The sequence below is a fragment of the Mesoplodon mirus genome, assembly GCF_964341445.2.
Source record: "Mesoplodon mirus genome assembly, chromosome: 12".
NCBI lineage: Eukaryota > Metazoa > Chordata > Mammalia > Artiodactyla > Ziphiidae > Mesoplodon > Mesoplodon mirus.
This window is the reverse complement of record NC_138988.1, coordinates 14,831,304-14,856,231: the sequence shown is the minus strand read 5'-3', so window position 1 is coordinate 14,856,231 and position 24,928 is coordinate 14,831,304. Positions and strand designations below refer to the sequence as shown.

General features: G+C 38.2%; 1 protein-coding gene across 4 annotated transcripts in view; it reads left to right on the top strand.

Moving 5' to 3' along the window:
• Positions 1 to 1,832: 1,832 nt before the first annotated feature.
• CNTN6 (contactin 6) overlaps positions 1,833 to 24,928 on the top strand; it is a gene marked incomplete at both ends in the record, with an annotated part of 242,731 nt that continues 219,635 nt past the window's right edge. For all 4 annotated transcript variants that reach the window (XM_082638597.1, XM_082638598.1, XM_082638596.1 and 1 more), the window contains one exon: positions 1,833 to 1,887. In XM_082638597.1, the coding sequence (XP_082494723.1) occupies positions 1,833 to 1,887 (55 nt within the window). The remainder of the gene's footprint in view (positions 1,888 to 24,928) is intronic.

Sequence of the window (24,928 nt, the reverse complement as noted above, 5' to 3'; positions counted from 1 at the left end):
ATCTTTGTCAGGTCTTTGAAAATGCAAACTCAGGCCTGCTTCAGGACCTTGTCATGCTCTCTCCCTTTTGCTTAGACAGCTAGTAGTCTCCTTCCACATCTTACCTATCTTAATCCCTGCTCTCCTATGCTCCCTACCTCATGTACATGTACTCTTTGCCTGGCTAAAGCATACTCATTTTTCAAGCCTCCGTTCAAAAATACTACTTGAACCCCACCTCATAGATCTCATAGATTGCACTTGTTTTCTTCAAAGTATTACCATATTTACCACACCTAACTATTTATCAGTGTGTGTGCGTGTGTGTGTGTGTGTGTGTTTGATTTTACTGTTTTTCTTAAAAGTCTGTGTCTCTTAAAAGATGGCAAGAACTCGAGGGTAGAAATGAAGGGTTTTAGATTCACTACTAACACCAAAGTACCTAATGTTTGGCAGAGAATAAATATAAATAAATATTTCTTGAAAAAACTATAAATTAATGAATGGATATAGTGTATAATTTCACTTAAATATAAGGGGTTAAGAGCTTAGAACCCGTGGTGTCAAAGAGAATGGAAAGACGATGTAAGATATGAGAGAATTTCTGGAAGGACATTGTCAATTCAGCATAGCATATTGACCTGAATATTGCTTATTTTCTTTTTGATTTTTATTCCTAGATTAAATTTGAAAGCATTTAACTTGGATTTTATAAAGACTTAAAGTTGAATATGGTCACTGTTTGGGGTTTAAGGTGAAGTAACTAGTAACAAAGAAATTAAAGATTTTTACAAGTTAAAAATATATCAGGAAATGATCAAAAAAAATTTTTTTTTACTAGACTTACACTTAAAATCCACATGCTTCCAAGAGATATTTGAAGTTGCAAGAAAATATATTTGCACTAAGTTAAAAGTTTCCAAAGGGTCTTATCATTTGATATATAATAATTTTATCAAATGTGACCTACGTGAGTTTATTCTATACTTCTTTGAGATTATGAGCTTTATGAGCTGCTTACTAGATTTCACTTTTGGAGTAAAGTCTGAACAAACACTTTATCTTGATTTCATTTATCACTGGAAAGCTTAAATGTCAAAATAAATTAGAGAAAATTGTGATGTGATCACAAAGGAAAAGTATGTCTCACACTTGAAAGATAATACTTCCAGAAATTGAGTTCAGGCAGAAATTTTGTAGCACAATATTAATTTTAGTTCTAGTAACAATAGGAAAATAATGTTTCCCAATGAATATATTCTCAATATATTGAGAATAATACTGATAAAAAAAACACTTAAAAATCCATGAAATGTATAAAATCAGTTAATATATATAAGATAGAGTAATATTTTACCCTATTCCTAATGGTGTAAAATCAAAAATAAAAGTCACCAACAGAATTGTGGGAGTTGATTTAACATGTTTTTAAACCTCTCTTGCATTTCAAAAAGAACCGAATTTAAAATTATACTCATGAAAGTTTTATCCACATAGAATACATTCAATTGAATTGTACTCCAGCCCATAAACTACTACAGCAAATTTTATAGCAAATGACATGTATTTCTAAGGTATGAATTGAAATTATGGAAACATGAGCTGAAATTACAGAAATTTACAAACTACACACACATATATATATATATATATATATATATAAAGTAGACTTTAGGTTGCTTTATTTAGGTTAATATTTTAATATCAACTTGAATGAATATGCAACATACTTTACAATATGCATGTTTGTATATTTGTCATTTCATGACAATTTTTTTTTCTTTCAGACTGGAAGATAGACATTTTCTTTCCGGCTGATTGTATGGGAGAAATTTTGACCTCAGAAAGTGGAAATGAGGTTGCTTTGGAAATTGGTAATTCTGCTGACACTCATAAATACTTATGCAGGTAAAGTGTTCTATTATGAGTTTTGTTTGATAATCTATTGGCATTTTATTTTTTTCTGCAGGGGAAGCAATTTTCAAATACAAAATACTTATGTTATTTAAATGACTAAAATGATAAAATTTTGAAGGTAATCTCTATGGCTAATACAGAGAGTTTAATTCTTAAAAAATAAATCAAGTGCCATTTTTAAACAGAACTAAGATTATTTCAGTTATAAATTGTCACATGAAATTTTTATAGTAAAAAATGTGATTAAGTAATTTTCTCATCAATAAACAATGAAGAATATTTCTTTTTTATTTCCTTTAAAGTGGTCTTTAAAAATTAAAATAGAAATGTATATTTTCCCTCAAATTTAGAATCTGGTATGGTTAAAAAGCTATATTGGTATAGAAGAAAAAGTAATATAGAATTTCACATCAGAAGTAGAATAATTTTAGAAATATTTTTTCTTTCCATTTCAATGATATATTCTTTCACTCAACTAAAATATATTAAGTCTGTGTATCAGTTAGCTTTTGCCATGTAATAAACCATCCCACATCTGAATGGATTAAAATAACAAATTACCATGTATTTAGTTAAGTCTGTAGGTTGGCAATTTTAAATGGGATCAACTGAGCTATTCTTTTGATTTTGCCTGAGTACTTTACATCTGTGGTTAGCTACTGGGTCATCTGGGATCTGGCTAGTCTAGGATATTCTCAGCTGAGACCACTGGGCTGTCTCTGCCCTGGGCCAAGGGTTCTTTCATCCTCTGTGAGTCTGGGTTCCTTCACATAGTGCCTGCTCAGAGTTCCAAGAGAAATCAGAAGTATGCAAGTTTTTTTAATGTCAAGGCTTGTAACTGACACAACGCCACTTCTGCTGCATTCTTTTAACAATTCCAAGTCACACAATCAGTCCAGATTCAAGAGATATGAAAATATACTGCATCTCTTGATAGAAAAGCCACAAAGTTACACTTAAAGGGGCATGGAAACAATAAAGGGGATAGTAGTAGCTGTTTTTGTACATAATCAACCATAGTCTATTACGAACACAGAATTCTGTTCTGAATTTTCAAGCTTACCTATGTGAGTTGCCACAGAGCATGGATGTTGTCCGGGTCATTTGATTGTCAGAGCAGCTCTTCTATTACAAAATACTGCTTCTCATCAACTGTGGTAGTGGGTACTATTGAAGTTTCCAATGTTCATGACAAAGCCCTAATATATTGGGAGAAACACAGGAACAAACATAGTAACTTACAAGCCAGAAACATAGTAATTGTAAGAGACAAATATTTAATGACAATTCTAAGAAGTGGAAAGATTTCTAATCTTAAAAGCTATCAGAGACGAGGGGAAGATGGGGGAAGAGTAAGACGCGGAGATCACCTTCCTCCCCACAGATACACCAGAAACACATCTACACGTGGAACAACTCCTACAGAACACCTACTGAACGCTGGCAGAAGACCTCAGACCTCCCCAAAGGCAAGAAAGTCCCCACGTACCTGGGTAGGGCAAAAGAAAAAAGAAAAAACAGAGACAAAAGGATAGGGACGGGACCTGCACCAGTAGGAGGGAGCTGTGAAGGAGGAAAGGTTTCCACACACTAGGAAGCCCCTTCGCGGGCGGAGACTGCGGGTGGCGGAGAGGGAAAGCTTCGGAGCCGCGGAGGAGAGTGCAGCAACAGGGGTGCAGAGGGCAAAGTGGAGAGATTTCCACACAGAGGATCGGTGCCGACCGGCACTCACCAGCCCTAGAGGCTTGTCTGCTCACCCGCCGGGGCGGGTGGGGCTGGGAGCTGAGGCTCGGGCTTTGGTCGGAGCGCAGGGAGAGGACTGGGGTTGGTGGCATGAACACAGGCCTGCAGGGGGCTAGTGCACCACGGCTAGCTGGGAGGGAGTCCGGGAAGAGTCTGGACCTGCCGAAGAGGCAAGAGAATTTTTCCTCCCTCTTTGTTTCCTGGTGCGCGAGGAGAGGGGATTAAGGGCGCTGCTTAAAGGAGCTCCAGAGACGGGCTTGAGCTGCGGCTAAAAGCGTGGACCCCAGAGACGGGCATGAGACGCTAAGGCTGCTGCTGCCGCCGCCAAGCCTGTGTGCGAGCACAGGTCACCATACACACCCCCCCTTCCAGGGAGCCTGTGCAGCCTGCCACTGCCAGGGTCCCGGGATCCAAGGACAACTTCCCCAGGAGAACGCACGGAGCGCCACAGGCTGGTGCAATGTCATGAGGGCCTCTGCAGCTGCAGGCTCGCCCTGCATCCGTACCCCTCCCTCCCCATGCCCTGAGTGAGCCAGAGTCCCCGAAGCAGCTGCTCCTTAAACCCCGTCCTGTCTGAGTGAAGAAAGCCCTCCAGGACCTACACGCAGAGGCGGGGCCAAATCCAAAGCTGAGCCACGGGAGCTGTGAGAACAAAGAAGAGAAAGGGAAATCTCTCCCAGCAGCCTCAGAAGCAGCGGATTAAAGCTCCACAATCAACCTGATGTACCCTGCATCTGTGGAATAAATGAATATACAACGAATCATCCCAAACTGAGGAGGTGGACTTTAAGAGCAAGATTTATGATTTTTTCCCCTCTTCCTCTTTTTGTGAGTGTGTATGTGTATGCTTCTGTCTGAGATTTTGTCTGTATAGCTTTGTTTCCACCATTTGTCCTAGGGTTCTATCCGTCCGTTTTTTTGTTTGTTTGTTTGATTTTTTTGTTTGTTCTTTCTTAAAAAATTTTTTTTCTTAATAATTATCTTTATTTTAATAACTTTCTCTTACATTATCTTACTTTATTTTACTTTATCTTTTCTTTCTTTCTTTCCTTCCTTCCTCCCTCCCTCCCTCCCTCCTTTCTATTTCCTTCCTTCCTCCCTCCCTCCCTCCCTCTCTCTCTCTCTCTCTCTCTCTCTCTCTTTCTTTCTTTCTTTCTTTCTTTCTTTCTTTTCTTCCTTTTATTCTGAGCCGTGTAGATGAAAGGCTCTTGGTGCTGCAGCCAGGAGTCAGTGCTGTGCTTCTGAGGTGGGAGAGCCAACTTCAGGACACTGGTCCACAAAAGACCTCCCAGCTCCACATAATATCAAACGGCGAAAATCTCCCAGAGATCTCCATCTCAACGCCAAGACCCAGCTTCACTCAATGAGCAGCAAGCTACAGTGCTGGACACCCAATGCCAAACAACTAGCAAGACAGGAACAAAACCCCACCCATTAGCAGAGAGGCTGCTTAAAATCATAATAAGTCCACAGATACCCCAAAACATACCACCAGACGTGAACCTGCCCAACAGATAGACAAGATCCAGCCTCATCCACCAGAACACAGGCACTAGTCCCCTCCACCAGGAAGCCTACACAACCCACTGAACCAACTTTAGCCACTGGGGACAGACACGAAAAACAATGGGAACTACGAAACTGCAGCCTGCAAAAAGGAGACCCCAAACACAGTAAGATAAGCAAAATGAGAAGACAGAAAAACACACAACAGATGAAGGAGCAAGATAAAAACCCACTGGACCTAACAAATGAAGACGAAATAGGCAGTCTACCTGAAAAAGAATTCAGAATAATGATAGTAAAGATGATCCAAAATCTTGGAAATAGAATACACAAAATGAAAGAAACATTTAACAAGGACCTAGAAGAACTAAAGATGAAACAAGCAACGATGAACAACACAATAAATGAAAGTTAAAATTCCCTAGAAGGGATCAGAAGAACTGATAAGTGAACTGGAAGATAAAATAGTGGAAATAACTACTGCAGAGCAGAATAAAGAAATAGAATGAAAAGAACTGAGGACAGTCTCAGAGACCTCTGGGACAACATTAAATGCACCAACATTTGAATTATAGGGGTTGCAGAAGAAGAAGAGAAAAAGAAAGGGAATGAGAAAATATTTGAAGAGATTATAGTTGAAAACTTCCCTAATATGGGAAAGGAAATAGTTAATCAAGTCCAGGAAGCACAGAGAGTCCCATACAGGAAATATCCAAGGAGAAATACACCAAGACACATATTAATGAAACTGTCAAAAATTAAATACAAAGAAAACATATTAAAAGCAGCCAGGGGAAAACAACAAATAGCAAACAAGGGAATCCCCATAAGGTTAACAGCTGATCTTAAGAAGAAACTCTGCAAGCCAGAAAGGCCTGGCAGGACATATTTAAAGTGATGAAGGAGAAAAACCTGCAACCAAGATTACTCTACCCAGCAAGGATCTCATTCAGATTTGATGGAGAAATTAAAACCTTTACAGACAAGCAAAAGCTGAGAGAGTTCAGGACCACCAAACCAGCTTTACAACAAATGCTAAAGGAACTTCTCTAGGGAAGAAACACAAGAGAAGGAAAAGACCTACAATAACGAACCCAAAACAATTAAGAAAATGGGAATAGGAACATACATATCGATAATTACCTTCAATGTAAATGGACTAAATGCTCCCACCAAAACACACAGATTGGCTGAATGGATACAAAAACAAGACCCATATATATGCTGTCTACAAGAGACTCACTTCAGAACTAGAGACATACAGACTGAAAGTAAGGGGTTGGAAAAAGATATTCCACGCAAATGGAAACCAAAAGAAAGCTGGAGTAGCAATTCTCATATCAGACAAAATAGACTTTAAAATAAAGACTATTAGAAGAGACAAAGAAGGACACTACATAATGATCAAGGGATCGATCCAAGAAGAAGATATGACAATTGTAAATATTTATGCACCCAACATAGGAGCATCTCAATACATAAGGCAAATACTAACAGCCATAAAAGGGGAAATCTACAGTAACACATTCATAGTAGGGGACTTTAACACCCCACTTTCACCAATGGACAGATCATCCAAAATGAAAATAAATAAGGAAACACAAGCTTTAAATGATACATTAAACAAGATGGACTTAATTGATATTTATAGGACATTCCAACCAAAACAACAGAATACACATTTTTCTCAAGTGCTCATGGAACATTCTCCAGGATAGATCATATCTTGGGTCACAAATCAAGCGTTTGTAAATTTAAGAAAATTGACATTGTATCAAGTATCTTTTCCAACCACAATGCTATGAGATTAGATATCAATTACATAAAAAGATCTGTAAAAAATACAAACACATTGAGGCTAAACGATACACTACTTAATAACGAAGTGATCACTGAAGAAATCAAAGAGGAAATTAAAAAATACCTAGAAACAAATGACAATGGAGACACGACGACCCAAAACCTATGGGATGCTGAAGAAGCAGTTCTAAGAGGGAAGTTTTTTTTTTTTTTTTTTGCGGTACGTGGGCCTCTCACTGTTGTGGCCTCTCCCATTGCGGAGCACAGGCTCTGGACGCGCAGGCTTAGCGGCCATGGCTCACGGGCCCAGCCGCTCCACGGCATGTGCCCGGACCAGGGCACGAACCCGTGTTCCCTGCATCAGCAGGCGGACTCTCAACCACTGCGCCACCAGGGAAGCCCCTAAGAGGGAAGTTCATAGCAATACAATCCTACCTTATGAAACAGGAAACATCTTGAATAAACAAACTAACCTTGCAACTAAAGCAATTAGAGAAAGAAGAACAAAAAACCCCAAAGTTAGCAGAAGGAAAGAAATCATAAAAATCAGATCAGAAATAAATGAAAAAGAAATGAAGGAAACGATAGCAAACATCAATAAAACTAAAAGCTGGTTCTTTGAGAAGATAAACAAAATTGATAAACCATTAGCCACACTCATCAAGAAAAAAAAGGGAGAAGACTGAAATCAATAGAATTAGAAATGAAAAAGGAGAAGTAACAACTGACACGGCAGAAATACAAAAGATCATGAGAGATTACTACAAGCAACTCTATGCCAATAAAATGGACAACCTGGAAGAAATGGACAAATTCTTAGAAATGCACAACCTGCCAAGACTGAATCAGGAAGAAATAGAAAATATGAACAGACCAATCACAAGCACTGAAATTGAAACTGTGATAAAAAATCTTCCAACAAACAAAAGTCCAGGACCAGATGGCTTCACGGGTGAATTCTATCAAACATTTAGAGAAGAGCTAACACCTATCCTTCTCAAACTCTTCCAAAATATCGCAGAGGGAGGAACGCTCCCAAACTCATTCTACAAGGCCACCATCACCTTGATACCAAAATCAGACAAGGATGTCACAAAGAAAGAAAACTACAGGCCAATATCACTGATGAATATACATGCCAAAATCCTCAACAAAATACTAGCAAACAGAAGCCAACAGCACATTAAAAGGATCATACACCATGATCAAGTGGGGTTTATTCCAGGAACGCAAGGATTCTTCAATATACGCAAATCAATCAACGTAACACACCGTATTAACAAATTGAAGGAAAAAAACCATATGATCATCTCAATAGATGCAGAGAAAGCTTTCGACAAAATTCAACACCCATTTATGATAAAAACCCAGCAGAAAGTAGGCATAGAGGGAACTTTCCTCAACATAATGAAGGCCATATATGACAAACCCACAGCCAACATTGTCCTCAATGGTGAAAACCTGAAAGCATTTCCACTAAGATCAGGAACAAGACAAGGTTGCCCACTCTCACCACTCTTATTCAACATAGTTTTGGAAGTTTTAGCCACAGCAATCAGAGAAGAAAAGGAAATAAAAGGAATCCTAATCGGAAAAGAAGAAGTTAAGCTGTCAGTGTTTGCAGATGACATGATACTATACATAGAGAATCCTAAAAATGCTACCAGAAAACTACTAGAGCTAATCAATGAATTTGGTAAAGTTGCAGGATACAAAATTAATGCACAGATATCTCTGGCATTCCTATACACTAATGATGAAAAATCTGAAAGTGAAATCAAGAAAACATTCCCATTTACCACTGCAACAAAAAGAATAAAATATCTAGGAATAAATCTACCTACGGAGACAAAAGACCAGAAATGCAGAAAATTATAAGACACTGATGAAAGAAATTAAAAATGATACAAATTAATGGAGAGATATACCATGTTCTTGGATTGGAAGAATCAACATTGTGAAAATGACTCTACTACCCAAAGCAATCTACAGATTCAATGCAATCCCTATCAAACTACCACTGGCATTTTTCACAGAACTAGAACAAAAAATTTCACAATTTATATGGAAACACAAAAGACCCCGAATAGCCAAAGCAATCTTGAGAATGAAAAATGGAGCTGGAGGAATCAGGCTCCCTAACTTCAGACTATACTACAAATCTATAGTAATCAAGACAGTATGGTACTGGCACAAAAACAGAAAGATAGATCAATGGAACAGGATAGAAAGCCCAGAGATAAACCCACGCACATATGGTCACCTTATCTTTGATAAAGGAGGCAAGAATGTACAGTGGAGAAAGGACAGCCTCTTCAAAAGTGGATCTGGGAAAACTGGACAGGTACATGTAAAAGTATGAGATTAGATCACTCCCTAACACCATACACAAAAATAGACTCAAAATGGATTAAAGATCTGAATGTAAGGCCAGACACTATCAAACTCTTGGACGAAAACATAGGCAGAACACTCTATGATATAAATCACAGCAAGATCCTTTTTGACCCACCTCCTAGAGAAATGGAAATAAAAACAAAAATAAACAAATGAGACCTAATGAAACTTCAAAGCTTTTGCACAGCAAAGGAGACCATAAACAAGACCAAAAGACAACCCTCAGAATGGGAGAAAATATTTGCAAATGAAGCAACTGACAAAGGATTAATCTCCAAAATTTACAAGCAGCTCATGCAGCTCAATAACAAAAAAACAAACAACCCAACCTAAAAATGGGCAGAAGACCTAAATAGACATTTCTCCAAAGAAGATATACATACTGCCTACAAACACATGAAAGAATGCTCAACATTATTAATCATTAAAGAAATGCAAATCAAAACTACAATGAGATATCATTTCACACCGGTCAGAATGGCCATCATCAAAAAATCTAGAAACAATAAGTGCTGGAGAGGGTGTGGAGAAAAGGGAACACTCTTGCACTGCTAGTGGGAATGTGAATTGGTACAGCCACTATGGAGAACAGTATGGAGATTCCTTAAAAAACTACAAATAGAACTAACATATGACCCAGCAATCCCACTACTGGGCATATACCCTAAGAAAACCATAATTCAAGAAGAGTCATGTACCAAAATGTTCATTGCAGCTCTATTTACAATAGCCCGGAGACGGAAACAACCTAAGTGTCCATCATTGGATGAATGGATGAAGAAGATGTGGCACGTATATACAATAAAATATTACTCAGCCATAAAAAGAAATGAAATTGAGCTATTTGTAATGAGGTGGATGGACCTAGAGTCTGTCATACAGAGTGAAGTAAGTCAGAAAGAGAAAGACAAATACCGTATGCTAACACATATATATGGAATTTAAGAAAAAAAAATGTCATGAAGAACCTAGGGGTAAGACAGGAATAAAGACGCAGACCTACTAGCGAATAGACTTGAGGATATGGGGAGGGGGAAGGGTAAGCTGTGAGAAAGCGAGACAGTAGCATGGACATATATACACTACCAAACGTAAAATAGATAGCTAGTGGGAAGCAGCCGCGTAGCACAGGGATATCAGCTCAGTGCTATGTGACCACCTAGAGGGGTGGGATAGGGAGGGAGACGCTAGAGGGAGGAGATATGGGAACATATGTATATGTATAACTGATTCACTTTGTTATAAAGCAGAAACTAACACACCATTGTAAAGGAATTATACTCCAATAAAGATGTTAAAAAAAAAGCTATGAGAAGGCTAAAATATGCAGAAAACAACTATTAGAATCAGAAAACCATTTAAATAAAAATATTTTTACTACTAAAGAATCTAGTGGCTAGAAGTGCTATAGCCATATCATGATTATTCAAAGTTATAACATTATTTTGATTCATGTCACTTCTAACTCTCTGTAACAAAGAATCAGAGTTAAATAACAATATATTTTTTGTAATAGATGAAAAAAAAAGCTGCATCAAGGTGCCCCCAAATTATACATATGTGAATAAAAATTATATTTCTACCCTCAGGTTTCAGCTTCCCGTCAAAATTTAACATTAACATTTTGCCCTTTAAATATCTATATTGAATAAACACAGCATCTCTAGAAGAACTTTTATGGTAAAAAAAATAAATTATTATTTGCACAGCACATATCAGATCTGAAAAATCCTCCAGTTCCTCTGTTAACTTTTATTTATCGAAACCGTATGTGATTCAACATGTCTTTCTGCTTTATCCTAAAGGGGAAAATAATCACATATCCTTGGTGTACAATTTTCTTGTTAAAGAAGAGATTGGTTCTTTTTTTTTAAGCCATAGCTATTTAAATAAGATAATCTGAGCTAAACATTGCCCCAGAGGTAAGGATGCTGATAATGATATACACAAGAGAGTATTGCTTTAAATCTGCTTGTTTTTTTTAGAGATTTCATGGTGTGTCTCCCTATTTGCACATACTATGCTAGTTTAGAAATTTAGATTCTCTAATGATATACCACTCTTTCTATGCGTATATGTAATATCTTCTTTGTTTTTCCAAAACTTGCCTTTGATTCATTCTGAAAGGCAAGCAAATCTTTCACAATTATGTGCTTTTTCCTTCTTATTTTTACGGTTACAGTCTTTTCAAAATGTTGACATTTAAAATCTCTCCATGCTCTAAATTAAAATTAAAAATTTTGCCCCCAATTTCTTCTCCTGTTTTTTTTTTTTTTTAATTAACTTTACTTCGTCTAACTCCCTTACTATGAACATTGGCCTTTAAGCTTTTACCATGAACCATAATCTACCCAGACACACTTTATGGTTCTGGAACATTTTTGAAGTTATGGGTATTTAAAAGTTCTATTGTTCTATTTTAATATTTTTTAAATATTATGTGAAAACCATTTAATTAAGAAACATGATTGCTAATTATATACTTTTTAATTATTTCATTAATGTGTGTAATAAGCTAAATAATTGCCCCCAAGGATATCTAGGACCTAACGTCTGGATCTTGTGACTTTTACGTTAAGTAGAAAAATGGATTTTGCAGATGTGACTAAGTTAAAGATATTGAGATGGATAGATTATCCTGGAATTACTGAGTGGGAAATCACAAATGCCCTTGTAAGAAGGTGGCAAAGGGGGATTTGTCACAGGGCAGAAGGCAATGTGATAAAAGAGGAGAGAGAGATTTGAAGATGCTATGCTGCTGACCTTAAGTATACAGGAAGGGACCACAAGCCAAGAAATGAGAAAAATGAAGCTCTAGAAGCTGGAAAAGGCAAGGAAACAGATGTTTTCTCTTTTGGAGGGAGTATGGCCCTGTGGATACATTGGTTTCCACCCTGTGAAAACCCATTTTGGACTTCGGACTTCCAGAACTGTGAGAAAATAAATGCGTGTTGTTCTAAGCCATCAAGCTGTAATTTTTAGAGAAGCCATAGGAAACTAATGCAACGTGTTTTTTCCTCACTAACCTTTAAGTTCCAGGAGAGCTGGGACTCTATCTTCCTGGCACTTGGTAGGGATTCAGTAAATACTTGTTGAATGAACAAATGAATGAATTAGATCCAATGCATTGGTCCTATTTGGATTATCATCAAGTAGAAAAAGTTTAGCCATATAATTTCCTCTGAGGAATAATTGTTCCAGTGTATCCCTATATGATTGCCCCTATGTTATGTTATGTTATTATCATAGAATTTTAGAGATGAAACTCTAGTAACATTTGAAAGTTTCAAACTATGCCCTATTTGAAAGTAAATTTCAGGAGAGCAGAGATTTCCATCTGTTTTATTCTCTGCTGTTTCTCCATTGCCTAGCATATGGTTTGTAGATATTTATCAAATTAATTAAATAAAGCCGTTCCATTCAATTCAACAGATAGTTTTAGTACCTTAGATGTGCCGAGCACTGAGCTAGATGTTGACCTTCACCAATAAGAGGGCCATGGTCCCTGTCCTCTTCAGCCTACAGCCTAAAAACAGAAACAAGCAAGTAAGTCAGCAATTGCAATAGAGAAAGTACAACTTGCTATTTGAAAAACATAGTAGGGAGCATATAACATGGAAATGTTCTAAGAGGACATCTGGTGTTTTTGTCAACCCTCAATCCATTTCTGCTTCCTCTGATAAAGAATATTTGATTTTTATTGGGAAACCAATCTTTCCTATCAGTCTTTGTAGTTTGAGTGAGATTGGTATAACTTCATGATCAGCCAACTGGCATATTCCATCCTCCCTCACCATACTATTTGGTTCAGGATATATTATATCCAAACAAATCCCTGGGCTTTTGCTAAATTAAAATGACAGAAAGACATTGCATCTGTGCTGTTCTAGTTAGTATAAAGATGTACCAAGGACTGCTATGAAGGAAGAGTTGGCCTGGAAATGAAATTCACACAGAAGCAGAACAATCCAAGGGAAGAAAGGCACAATTTCTTAACTTTATCTTTTGAACTTTAAGTAATATAAACCAGTAAGGTGCCCTTTTCCTATTTTAGGCTAATTTCCATTGAAATTCTGTCCCTTGTGATGGAAAGAATCTTGTCTAATACAGGTTAAAAACTGTTTTTAACGTATGTTAGTGAACATTAGTGAAGGAGTTAGATTAGAAATAGAATTCCACTTGAGAAAAATACCTACTCCCTGCTGGGAATGAGGAATAGAGAAAATAAAGGAATGGAGAAAAGGCACAATATTTCCTGGAAGGATAAAAAGCATCAAGAGGTTTAATATAGACTCAGAAGGCTGATTTTTAGCCCCCAAATACTGAACCATCTATGTTTCAGGGTTGGAAAAAGCATAACATTAATGGGGTAATTGGAGACCACATTGATCAATGGAGGAAAACCTACAACTCTGTTTTCTTTTCTTGTAGCCAAGAAAGTTTTCATGAAAAAATATTTTATGCTTAAATAAATAGTAAATGAAGTGTCTGGAACAAATCTGTAGGGTATAGCAGAAGCTGAAAAATCATGTAGGATCAGACTTTGTTGGTGTTAGAATGTCACATGTGTAAGAAACCCAAGGTTTACTGATGTGGTTAAGTGTTAAATTTTCCAATGGTGAAAAAAAGGCTCAGAATGTACTATATGTTATTATTCATTTAAGTCTTTCATCTCACTATGATTTTCATATACAATTTGATAAATTATAGACAGATTTCACAATTTAAGTCCAAATCTTTAAAAATTTGATATTTTTAAAAATAATAAATACTTGATTAGTAGGGCAAAAGTGATACTCAGCTAAATCTTGTGCTATGTATGTTATGAGTTATCCAGGCTTAGAGATAGCACAAGTTTAAACCCAGAACCTCATAAAAACTTTGCTGTCCTTAAGAGTAGTGTCAATGAAGGTCAAATGGCTGGTATTTTAGACTCAAACCTAATAGGAAATAGAAAACATCACTAGTTATAAGGGATTTACTAATATCATCTTAAGAATGTCTGCCTAATAAATTCTCTTTTAACTTTGTTACTTTAAGAAAATATTATATCTTAAATGGTAGTTTTTTAAACAACACATTTGGTTCATAAATGTATGTGGTTCATTTGTGTGCCGTTTGTATTTCTTTTCCTACAGCCAAACACTTTTGTCCACATCTTGTAAAACTATGACTGAACATCTCTTTGGTTAGTCCTGAAGAAGTACTGCTTATGCAGTATGACACTCAGTTTTTCCAGAGAGAAACTGAATAATTCAAGGACATGAACAGGAAGCTAGTCACATTTATTGGCAAAGCAGGATTAAAGGCCTCCTGTAGGCATGTAACTATTGTATTATGTCATGAGGGCCTAATGAGCCACTTTCTCTCACTGTATTAATTACTCTTGAGGAATAAACTGAGACTAAAATTATAAGATGTTGTTCCTGCCACTATTTTTATGTAATATCCACTGATAAATGTAGTTATATTATTTTCAAAACTACTCCCAGAGTAAATGATTCTTAAAACTTGAATCAATTTGTTTCTAGGGATTATACCAATGAAGAAAAAAAAAAAAACTGTTTTGTCAGTGTTTTTGCACAGCATGTCATTTTACAAATGGAGTAGCCTTAATGTGAATCTGGAGAAAATATACCTTCTTCTAAATACTCACAATCAGGGGTCTGTGATAAGGGGACATTGAAAAGTATGTATGATGGCTTGAATTTTACTGTATTTCAAACATAGTTTCTATTGAACTGAAAACCAGAGTAATTGAACTAGCTGACAAAGAAAGCCACAAGAATGGAAATATGCACTGTGACCAAGATTTCTTCAAAGAAGACAATGTATCACACAGCAAATCCATGAAAATTGGCAAGTAAAATAAACCTGCTTTGCTCAAGGATCCCAGAAGCACATAATGGATATACCTTTGGGTCAGAGTGTGATGAATATTGAGTACATCACAACCCACACTCTGCCTACAGTCTTGTTCAGATTTATTGTTAGCATAATAGCGCCTTTAGGAATGGAACACCAGGCTATATTCTTAAGTCAAGTGACGTCTTTGCAATTTCTACCGGAGATGGTCCAATTAAGAAATGCTGAAAACCCATTTTTATGCAATGCCTACTAATAAAGGTAGCTGTATGATTATCAAATCTTTTTCAAAAGTAATTGATTCTTTTAAAAAAATTTTTTAAACATCTTCATTGCAATATAATTGCTTTGCAATGGTGTGTTAGTTTCTGCTTTATAACAAAGTGAAACAGTTATACATATACATATGTCCCCATATCTCTTCCCTCTTGCGTCTCCCTCCCTCCCACCCTCCTTATCCCACCCCTCTAGGTGGTCACAAAGCACCGAGCTGATCTCCCTGTGCTATGAGGCTGCTTCCCACTAGCTATCTATTTTACATTTGGTAGTGTATATATGTCCATGCCACTCTCTCACTTTCTCCCAGTTTATCCTTCCCCCTCCCCGTATCCTCAACTCCATTCTCTAGTAGGTCTGTGTCTTTATTCCTGTCTTGCCCCTAAGTTCTTCATGACCGTTTTTCTTTTTCTTTTTCTTTTTTTTTGGTTCCATATATATGTGTTAGCATACAGTATTTGTTTTTCTCTTCCTGACTTAACTCCACCCTGTATGACAGACTCTAGGTCCATCCACCTCACTACAAATAACTGAATTTTGTTTCTTTTTATGGCTAATATTCCATTGTATATATGTGCCACAGCTTCTTTATCCATTCATCTCTTGATGGACACTTAGGTTGCTTCCCTGTGCTGGCTATTGTACATAGAGCTGCAATGAACATTTTGGTACATGACTCTTTTTGAATTACGGTTTTCTCAGGGTATATGCCCAGTAGTGGGATTGCTGGGTCGTACGGTAGTTCTATTTTTAGTTTTTTAATGAACCTCCATACTGTTCTCCATAGTGGCTGTACCAACTTACATTCCCACCAACAGTGCAAGAGGTTTCCCTTTTCTCCACACCCTCTCCAGCAATTATTGTTGTAGATTTTTTGATGATAGCCATTGTGAGCGGTGTGAGAGGATATCTCATTGTAGTTTTGATTTGCATTTCTCTAATGATTAATGATGCTGAGCATTCTTTCATACGTTTGTTGGCAATCTGTGTATCTTCTTTGGGGAAAGTTCTATTTAGGACTTCTGCCCATTTTTGGATTGGGTTGTTTGCTTTTTGATATTGATCTGCATGAGCTGCTTGTAAATTTTGGAGATTAATCCTTTGTTGGTTGCTTCATTTGCAAATATTTTCTCCCATTCTGAGGGATGTCTTTTCATCTTGTTTATGGTTTCCATTGCTGTGCAAAAGCTTTTAAGTTTCATTAGGTCCCATTTGTTTATTTTTGGTTTTATTTCCATTCCTCTAGGAGGTGGGTCAAAAAGGATCTTGCTGTGATATATGTCATACAGTGTTCTGCCTATGTTTTCCTCTAAGAGATTGATAGTGTCTGGCCTTACATTTAGGTCTTTAATCCATTTTGAGTTTATTTTTGTGGTTGGTGTTAGGGAGTGTTCTAATTTCATTCTTTTACATGTAGCTGTCCAGTTTTCCCAGCACCACTTACTGAAGAGGATGTCTTTTCCCACTATAGATTCTTGCCTCATTTATCAAAGATAAGCTGGCCATATGTGCATGGGTTTATCTCTGGGCTTTCTATCCTGTTCCATTGATCTATATTTCTGTTTTTCTGCCAGTACCATACTGTCTTGATTACTGTAGCTTTGGAGTATAGTCTGAAGTCAGGGAACCTGATTCCTCCAGGTCCATTTTTCTTTCTCAAGAATGCTTTGGGGCTTCCCTGGTGGCACAGTGGTTGAGATTCTGCCTGCTAGTGCTGGGGACACGGGTTCAAGCCCTGGTCTGGGAAGATCCTACATAATGCGGAGCAACAAGGCCCGTGAACCACAACTACTGAGTCTGCACGTCTGGAGCCTGTGCTCTGCAACAAGACAGCCCATGATAGTGAGACGCCCGCGCACCACAATAAAGAGTGGCCCCAGCTTGTCACAACTAGAGAAAGCCCTTGCACAGAAATGAGGACTCAATACAGCAATCAATCAATCAATCAATCAATCAATCAATAAGCCAGCCAGCCAGCCAGCCAGCCAGCCAGCCAGCCAGCCAAGCATTTGAAGCCCTTTAAAAAAAAAAATGCTTTGGCTATTCGGGGTCTTTTGTGTTTCCATACAAATTATGAAATTTTTTGTTCTAGTTCTGTGAAAAATGCCAGTGGTAGTTTGATAGGGATTGCATTGAATCTGTAGATTGCCTGGGATGGTAGAGTCATTTTCACAATGTTGATTCTTCCAATCCAAGAACATGGTATATCTCTCCTTCTATTTGTATCACCTTTAATTTCTTTCATCAGTGTCTTATAATTTTCTGCATACAGGTCTTTTGTCTCCTTAGGTAGGTTTATTCCTAGATATTTTATTCTTTTTGTTGCAGTGGTAAATGGGAGTGTTTTCTTAATTTCACTTTCAGATTTTTCATCATTAGTGTACAGGAATGCCAGAGATTTCTGTGCATTAATTTTGTATCCTGCTACTTTACCAAATTCATTGATTAGCTCTAGTAGTTTTCTGGTAGCATCTTTAGGATTCTCTATGTAGAGTATCATGTCATCTGCAAACACTGACAGCTTTACTTCTTCTTTTCCAATTTGGATTCCTTTTATTTCTTTTTCTTCTCTGACTGCTGCGGGTAAACCTTCCAAGCCTATGTTGAATAATAGTGGTGAGAGTGGATAACCTTGTCTTGTTCCTGATTTTCGTGGAAATGGTTTCAGTTTTTCACCATTGAGGACAATGTTGGCTGTGGGTTTGTCATATATGGCCTTTATTATGTTGAGGAAAGTTCCCTCTATGCCTACTTCCTTCAGGGTTTTTATCATAAATGGGTGTTGAATTTTGTCAAAAAATTTCTCTGCATCTATTGAGATGATCATATGGTTTTTATCCTTCAATGTGTTATTAGGGTGTATCACATTGATTGGTGTATAATGAAGAATCCTTGCATTCCTGGGATGAACCCCACTTGATCATGCTGTATGATCCTTTTAATGTACTGTTGGATTCTGTTTGCTAGTATATTGTTGAGGATTTTTACATCTATGTTCATCAGTAATCTTGGCCTGTAGTTTTCTTTGTGACATCTTTGTCTGGTTTTGGTATCAGGGTGATGGTGGCCCCGTAGAATGAGTTTGGGAGTGTTCCTCCCTCTGCTATATTTTGGAAGAGTTTGAGAAGGATAGGTGTTAGCTCTTCTCTAAATGTTAGAATTCGCCTGTGAAGCCATCTGGTCCTGGGCTTTTCTTTGTTGGAAGACTTTTTTTTTTTTTTTTTTTTTTGTGGTACGTGGGCCTCCCACTGCTGTGGCGTCTCCCGTTGCGGAGCACAGGCTTCGGACGCACAGGCTCAGCGGCCATGGCTCATGGGCCCAGCTGCTCAGCGGTATGTGGGATCTTCCCGGACCAGGGCACGAACCCGTGTCCCCTGCATCGGCAGGCAGACTCTCAACCACTGTGCCACCTGGGAAGCCCCTGTTGGAAGACTTTTAATCACAGTTTCAATTTCAGTGCTTGTGACTGGTCTGTTCATATTTTCTGTTTCTTCCTGGTTCAGTCTCAGAAGGCTGTGCATTTCTAAGAATTTGTCCATTTCTTCCAGGTTGTCCATTTTATTGGCATAGAGTTGCTTGTAGTAATCTCTCATGATCCTTTGTATTTCTGCAGTGTCAGTTACTTCTCCTTTTTCATTTCTAATTCTATTGATTTGAGTCTTCTCCCTTTTTTTCTTGATGAGTCTGGCTAATGGTTTATCAATTTTGTTTATCTTCTCAAAGAACAAGCTTTTAGTTTTATTGATCTTTGCTATTGTTTCTTTCATTTCTTTTTCATTTTTTTCTGATCTGATCTTTATAATTTATTTCGTTATGCTAACTTTGGGGGTTTTTTGTTCTTCTTTCTCTAATTGCTTTAGGTGCAAGGTTAGGTTGTTTATTTTTGATGTTTCTTGTTTCTTAAGGTAGGATTGCATTGCTATAACCTTCCCTCTTAGAATTGCTTTTCATGCATCCCATAGGTTTTGGGTCATCATGTTTTTATTTTCATTTGTTTCTAGGTATTTTTTAATTTCCTATTTGATTTCTTCAGTGATCACTTCGTTATTAAGTAGTGTATTGTTTAGCCTCCATGTGTTTGTATTTTTTACAGATCTTTTCCTGTAATTTACATCTAGTCTCATAGCCTTGTGGTCGGAAAAGATACTTGATACAATTTCAGTTTTCTTAAATTTACCAAGACTTGATTTGTGACCCAAGATATGGTCTATCCTGGAGGATGTTCCATGAGCACTTTAGAAGAAAGTGTATTCTGTTGTTTTTGGATGGAATGTCCTATAAATATCAATTAAGTCCATCTTGTTTAATGTATCATTTAAAGCTTGTGTTTCCTTATTTATTTTCATGTTGGATTATCTGTCCATTGATGAAAGTGGGGTGTTAATGTCCCCTACTATGATTGTGGTACTGTTGATTTCCCCTTTTATGGCTGTTAGTATTTGTTATGTATTGAGTAGCTCCTATGTTGGGTTTACAAATATTTACAATTGTTATATCTTCTTCTTGGATTGATCCCTTGATCATCATGTCGTGTCCTTCTTTGTCTCTTGTATTTGTTTTAAAGTCTATTTTGTCTGATATGAGAATTGCTACTCCAGCTTTCTTTTGATTTCCATTTGCAAGGAATATCTGTTTCCATCCCCTCATTTTCAGTTTGTACGTATCCCTAGTCTGCAGTGGGTCTCTTGTGGACAGCATATATACGGGTCTTGTTTTTGTATCCATTCAGCCAGTCTATGTCTTTTGGTTGGAGCATTTAATCCATCTACATTTAAGATAATTATCGATATGTATGTTCCTATTACCATTTTCTTAATTGTTTTGGGTTTGTTATTGTAGTCCTTTTCCTTCTCTTGTGTTTCCTGCCTAGAGAAGTTCCTTTAGCATTCGTTGTAAAGCTGGTTTGGTGGTGCTGAATTCTCTTAGGTTTTGCTTGTCTGTAAAGGTTTTAATTTCCCTATCAAATCTGAATGAGATCCTTGCTGGGTAGAGTAATCTTGGTTGTAGGTTTTTCTCCTTCATCACTTTAAATATGTCCTGCCAATCCCTTCTGGCTTGCAGTGTTTCTTCTGAAAGATCAGCTGTTAACCTTATGGGGATTCCCTTGCTGCTTTTAATATGTTTTCTTTTTATTTAATTTTTGATAGTTTGATTAATATGTGTCTTGGTGTGTTTCTCCTTGGATTTATCCTGTATGGGACTCTTTGTGCTTCCTGGATTTGAGTAATTATTTCCTTTCCCGTATTAGGGAATTTTTCAACTATAATCTCTTCAAATATTTTCTCAGTCCCTTTCTATTTCTCTTCTTCTTCTGGGACCCCAATAATTCAAATGTTGGTGCATTTAGTGTTGTCCCAGAGGTCTCTGAGACTGTCCTCAGTTCTTTCCATTCTTTTTTCTTTATTCTGCTCTGCAGTACTTATTTCCACTATTTTATCTTCCAGGTCACTTATCCGTTCTTCTGACTCAGTTATTCTGCTAATGATCCCTTCTAGAGAATTTTAAATTTCATTTATTGTGTTGTTCATCACCGTTTATTTGCTCTTTAGTTCATCTAGGTCCTTGTTAAATGTTTCTTGTATTTTCTCCATTCTGTTTCCAAGATTTTGGATCATCTTTACTATCATTATTCTGAATTATTTTTCAGGTAGACTGCCTATTTCTTCTTCATTTGTTAGGTCTGGTGGGTTTTTCCTTGCTCCTTCATCTGCTGTGTGTTTTTCTGTCTTCTCATTTTGCTTAACTTACTAGTGTTTGGGGTCTCTTTTTCGCAGGCTGCATGTTCGTAGTTTCCATTGGTTTTGGTGTCTGTCCCCAGTGGCTAAAGTTGGTTCAGTGGGTTGTGTAGGCTTCCTGGTGGAGGGGACTAGTGCCTGTGTTCTGGTGGATGAGGCTGGATCTTGTCTTTCTGGTGGGCAGGTGCACGTCTGGTGGTGTGTTTTGGTGTGCCTGTGGACTTATTATGATTTTAGGCAGCCTCTCTGCTAATCGATGCGGTTGTGTTCCTGTCTTGCTAGTTGTTTTGCATAGGGTGTCCAAGAGTGTAGCTCGCTGGTCGTTGAGTGGAGCTGGGTCTTGGCGTTGAGATGGAGATCTCGGGGGATTTTCGCCATTTGATATTACATGGAATTGGGAGGTCTCTAGTGGACCAGTGTCCTGAACTTGGCTCTCCCCCCTCAGAGGCACAGCCCTGACACCTGGCTGGAGCCCCAAGAGCCTGTCATCCACGTGGCTCAGACTAAATGGGAGGGAAAACAAAAAGAATGAAAGAAGAAGATAAAATAAAATAAAATAACAAAATAAAATAAGGTTATTAAAATAAAAAATAATGATTAAAAAAATTTTAAGTTATAAAAAAAAAGAAAGGAAGAAAGAAGAGATCAACAATACCAAAAAACAAATCCACAAATGATAACAAGTGCTAAAAACTATACAAAAAAAAAAAAAAAAAACGGACAGAGAGAACCCTAGGACAAATGGTAAAAGCAAAGCTATAATGACAAAATCACACACAGCATACACATACACCCTCACAAAAAGCAAAAAAGGGGGAAAATATATATATATCGTTGCTCCCAGAGTCCACCTCCTCAATTTGGGATGAATCGGTGTCTATTCAGGTATTCCACAGACGCAGGGTACATCAAGTTGATTGTGGAGATTTAATCCGCTGCTCCTGAGGCTGCTGGGAAAGATTTCCCTTCTATTATTTGTTCACACAGCTCCTGGGGTTCAGCTTTGGATTTGGCCCCACCTGTGCGTGTAGGCTGCCTGAGGGCGTCCGTTCTTTGCTCAGACAGGACGGGGTTAAAGGAATAGCTGATTCGTGGGCTCTGGCTCACTCAGGCTGGGGGGAGGGAGGGGTACAGAGTGCGGGGCGAGCCTGCAGTGGCAAAGGCTGGTGTGATGTTGCACCAGCCGGAAGCGTGCTGTGCGTTCTCCCGGGGAAGTTGTCCCTGGATCACGGGACCCTGGACGTGGCAGGCTGCACAGGCTCCTGGGAGCGGAGGTGTGGATACTGACCTGTGCTCGCACACAGGCTTCTTGGTGGCAGCAGCAGCAGCCTTAGCGTCTCATGCCCGTCTCTGGTGTCTGTGCTGATAGCCGCGGCTCGCGCCTGTCTTTGGAGCTCCTTTAAGTGGCGCTCTGAATCCCCTCTCCTCGCGCACCAGGAAACAAAGAGGCAAGAAAAAGTGTCCAGTCCAGACTTTTTCCCAGACTCCCTCCCGGCCAGCTGTGGCGCACTAGCCCCCTTCAGGCTGTGTTCACACAGCCAACCCCAGTCCTCTCCCTGGGATCCGACCTCCGAAGCCTGAGCCTCAGCTTCCAGTCCCCGCCCGTACCGGCGGTGAGCAGACAAGCCTCTCGGGCTGGTGAGTGCTGGTTGGCACCGATTCTCCATGTGAGAATCTGTCCGCTTTGCCCTCCGCACCCGTTGCTGTGCTCTCCTCCGTGGCCCCAAAGCTTCCCTCCTCCGCCACCTGCAGTCTCTGCCCACGAAGGGGCTTCCTAGTGTGTGGAAACCTTTCCTCCTTCACAGCTCCCTCCCATTGGTGCAGGTCCCGTCCCTATTCTTTGTCTCAGTTTTTCCTTTTTTCTTTTGCCCTACCCAGGTACGTGGGGAGTTTCTTGCCTTTTGGGAGGTCTGAGGTCTTCTGCCAGCGTTCAGTAGGTGTTCTGTAGGAGTTGTTCCACATGTGGATGTATTTCTGATGTATTTGTGGGGAGGAAGGTGATCTGTGTGTCTTACTCTTCAGCCATCTTGAAGCTCCTGCAAAAGTAATTGATTCTTAAACCCTAAATGAAATTGCTTTTTAAGACTTATAACAATGTAGAAAAAAAAACTGTTTTGTCAGCATTGGAAGGAAATGATTGTTATGTAGACAAGATATTGTATAGGGAATGCAGACCCCTTAGTAGAAAGGAATGTGGGGAATTACGTTTTTAACCTGAAGTCTTTGAAAAAGAGGGTCAAGGTTTCTATGGAGGTAATAACATCAGGTAACTTTTTTAATTTTAGGGGTACCATAAATAGTTATTCCACAAACTGAAAATAACATGGGGGATTGATAGGTTTTTTTTTTCCACTTAAATCTCTCCTGAGATTTAAAATCAAACTCATTACCATGACACTAGACAATATGACTTTTGTCAACCACTTCCATCTCAACTTATACTAAACTCCCTTTTTTCCATTATATTAGAGCCATTATTCTTTCTTAGGCTCCCAGAAATTTCAAAATTGTTCCTTAGGGTCTCTGCAGTTGCTGTTCAGTTGCCCAAAACACTCTTCTCCAAATCTTCCTATGGCTGCCTCTTTCCATTACACCCACCTCAGATCAATCACCTCCATAGAACGACCTTCCCTTAGAACACTATGGAGGAAGTCAGCACGTAGTCCCATCACTGGCCCTACTCTCATCAATCTTATTTTACTGTCTTCAGTGTGCTTTTTACTGTCTGAAATTAGCTTATTTATTACTTGTCCATTTTCTTTCTACATCTTGTGGAATATAAGCTCTGTGTAGATAAAACTATTTCCAGTCGTATATATGACTGCATCTTTCATAACTAGAACACTGCCTGACACATAGTAAGCAATCAATAAATATTTTGAAATAAATGAATAAATGACTGACGTCTCAAAGTAAGCCCCTGTGACTACTTAGGTGTAATCCAATATTCCCAAACACTTCTAGAATTTTATTGGATATTATTAGAATCCACTCTTAGGCATAAGTGTTTTAATCGCAACACGTAATTTGGTCCCAGATAGGTAATTTTTTGCTTTTAAAACAAATCATGATATACAATGAGCACATGGGCCTACCCCTAATTTGTAAAGCTAATACAGTTCGCTCAGACACACTTGACCTACTCAGGAATAATGTTAGTGTTGTTTGTTCAGGAAGTAGCATATTGAACACACAGCCAATACTATTTTAATATTATTGGGTAGCAGATGCCCATTGATTTTGTGTCATAAATAATATAAACATTTAAAACCTTTGTGCTATATTTTACCTCAGGATACATTTGTTCATTCCTTTTCCAGTTTGAGGGTCATCAGTCAAGCCAAGCCCCCATTACTCTGCCCAAGACTTTTATAGTGGTCTCCTAAGACTTCTCACTATTTCAAGACCTCCTCTACATCCTTTCCAAGACATAGCTTATTGACACAGAATCCTGTGCAGACAAATCATAAAGCACACCTGATTTTGTCATTACTCTGTGTCAAGACCTTCACAGATCCCATTTCCTATGAAGTTCAAACTGTCTAATCAAGCATTCAAATGCAATTTCCTTCAACAAATATTGAAAGTTCTCCAGTTAATTCAATTCCACCTGTGTCATGAGCCATGTCTTCCTTTACTCTCCTTCATGTATCCTTCATTTAAGTCAGACTGTACTACTAGTATGATCTCTGCAGTTTTCTTTTTAATTC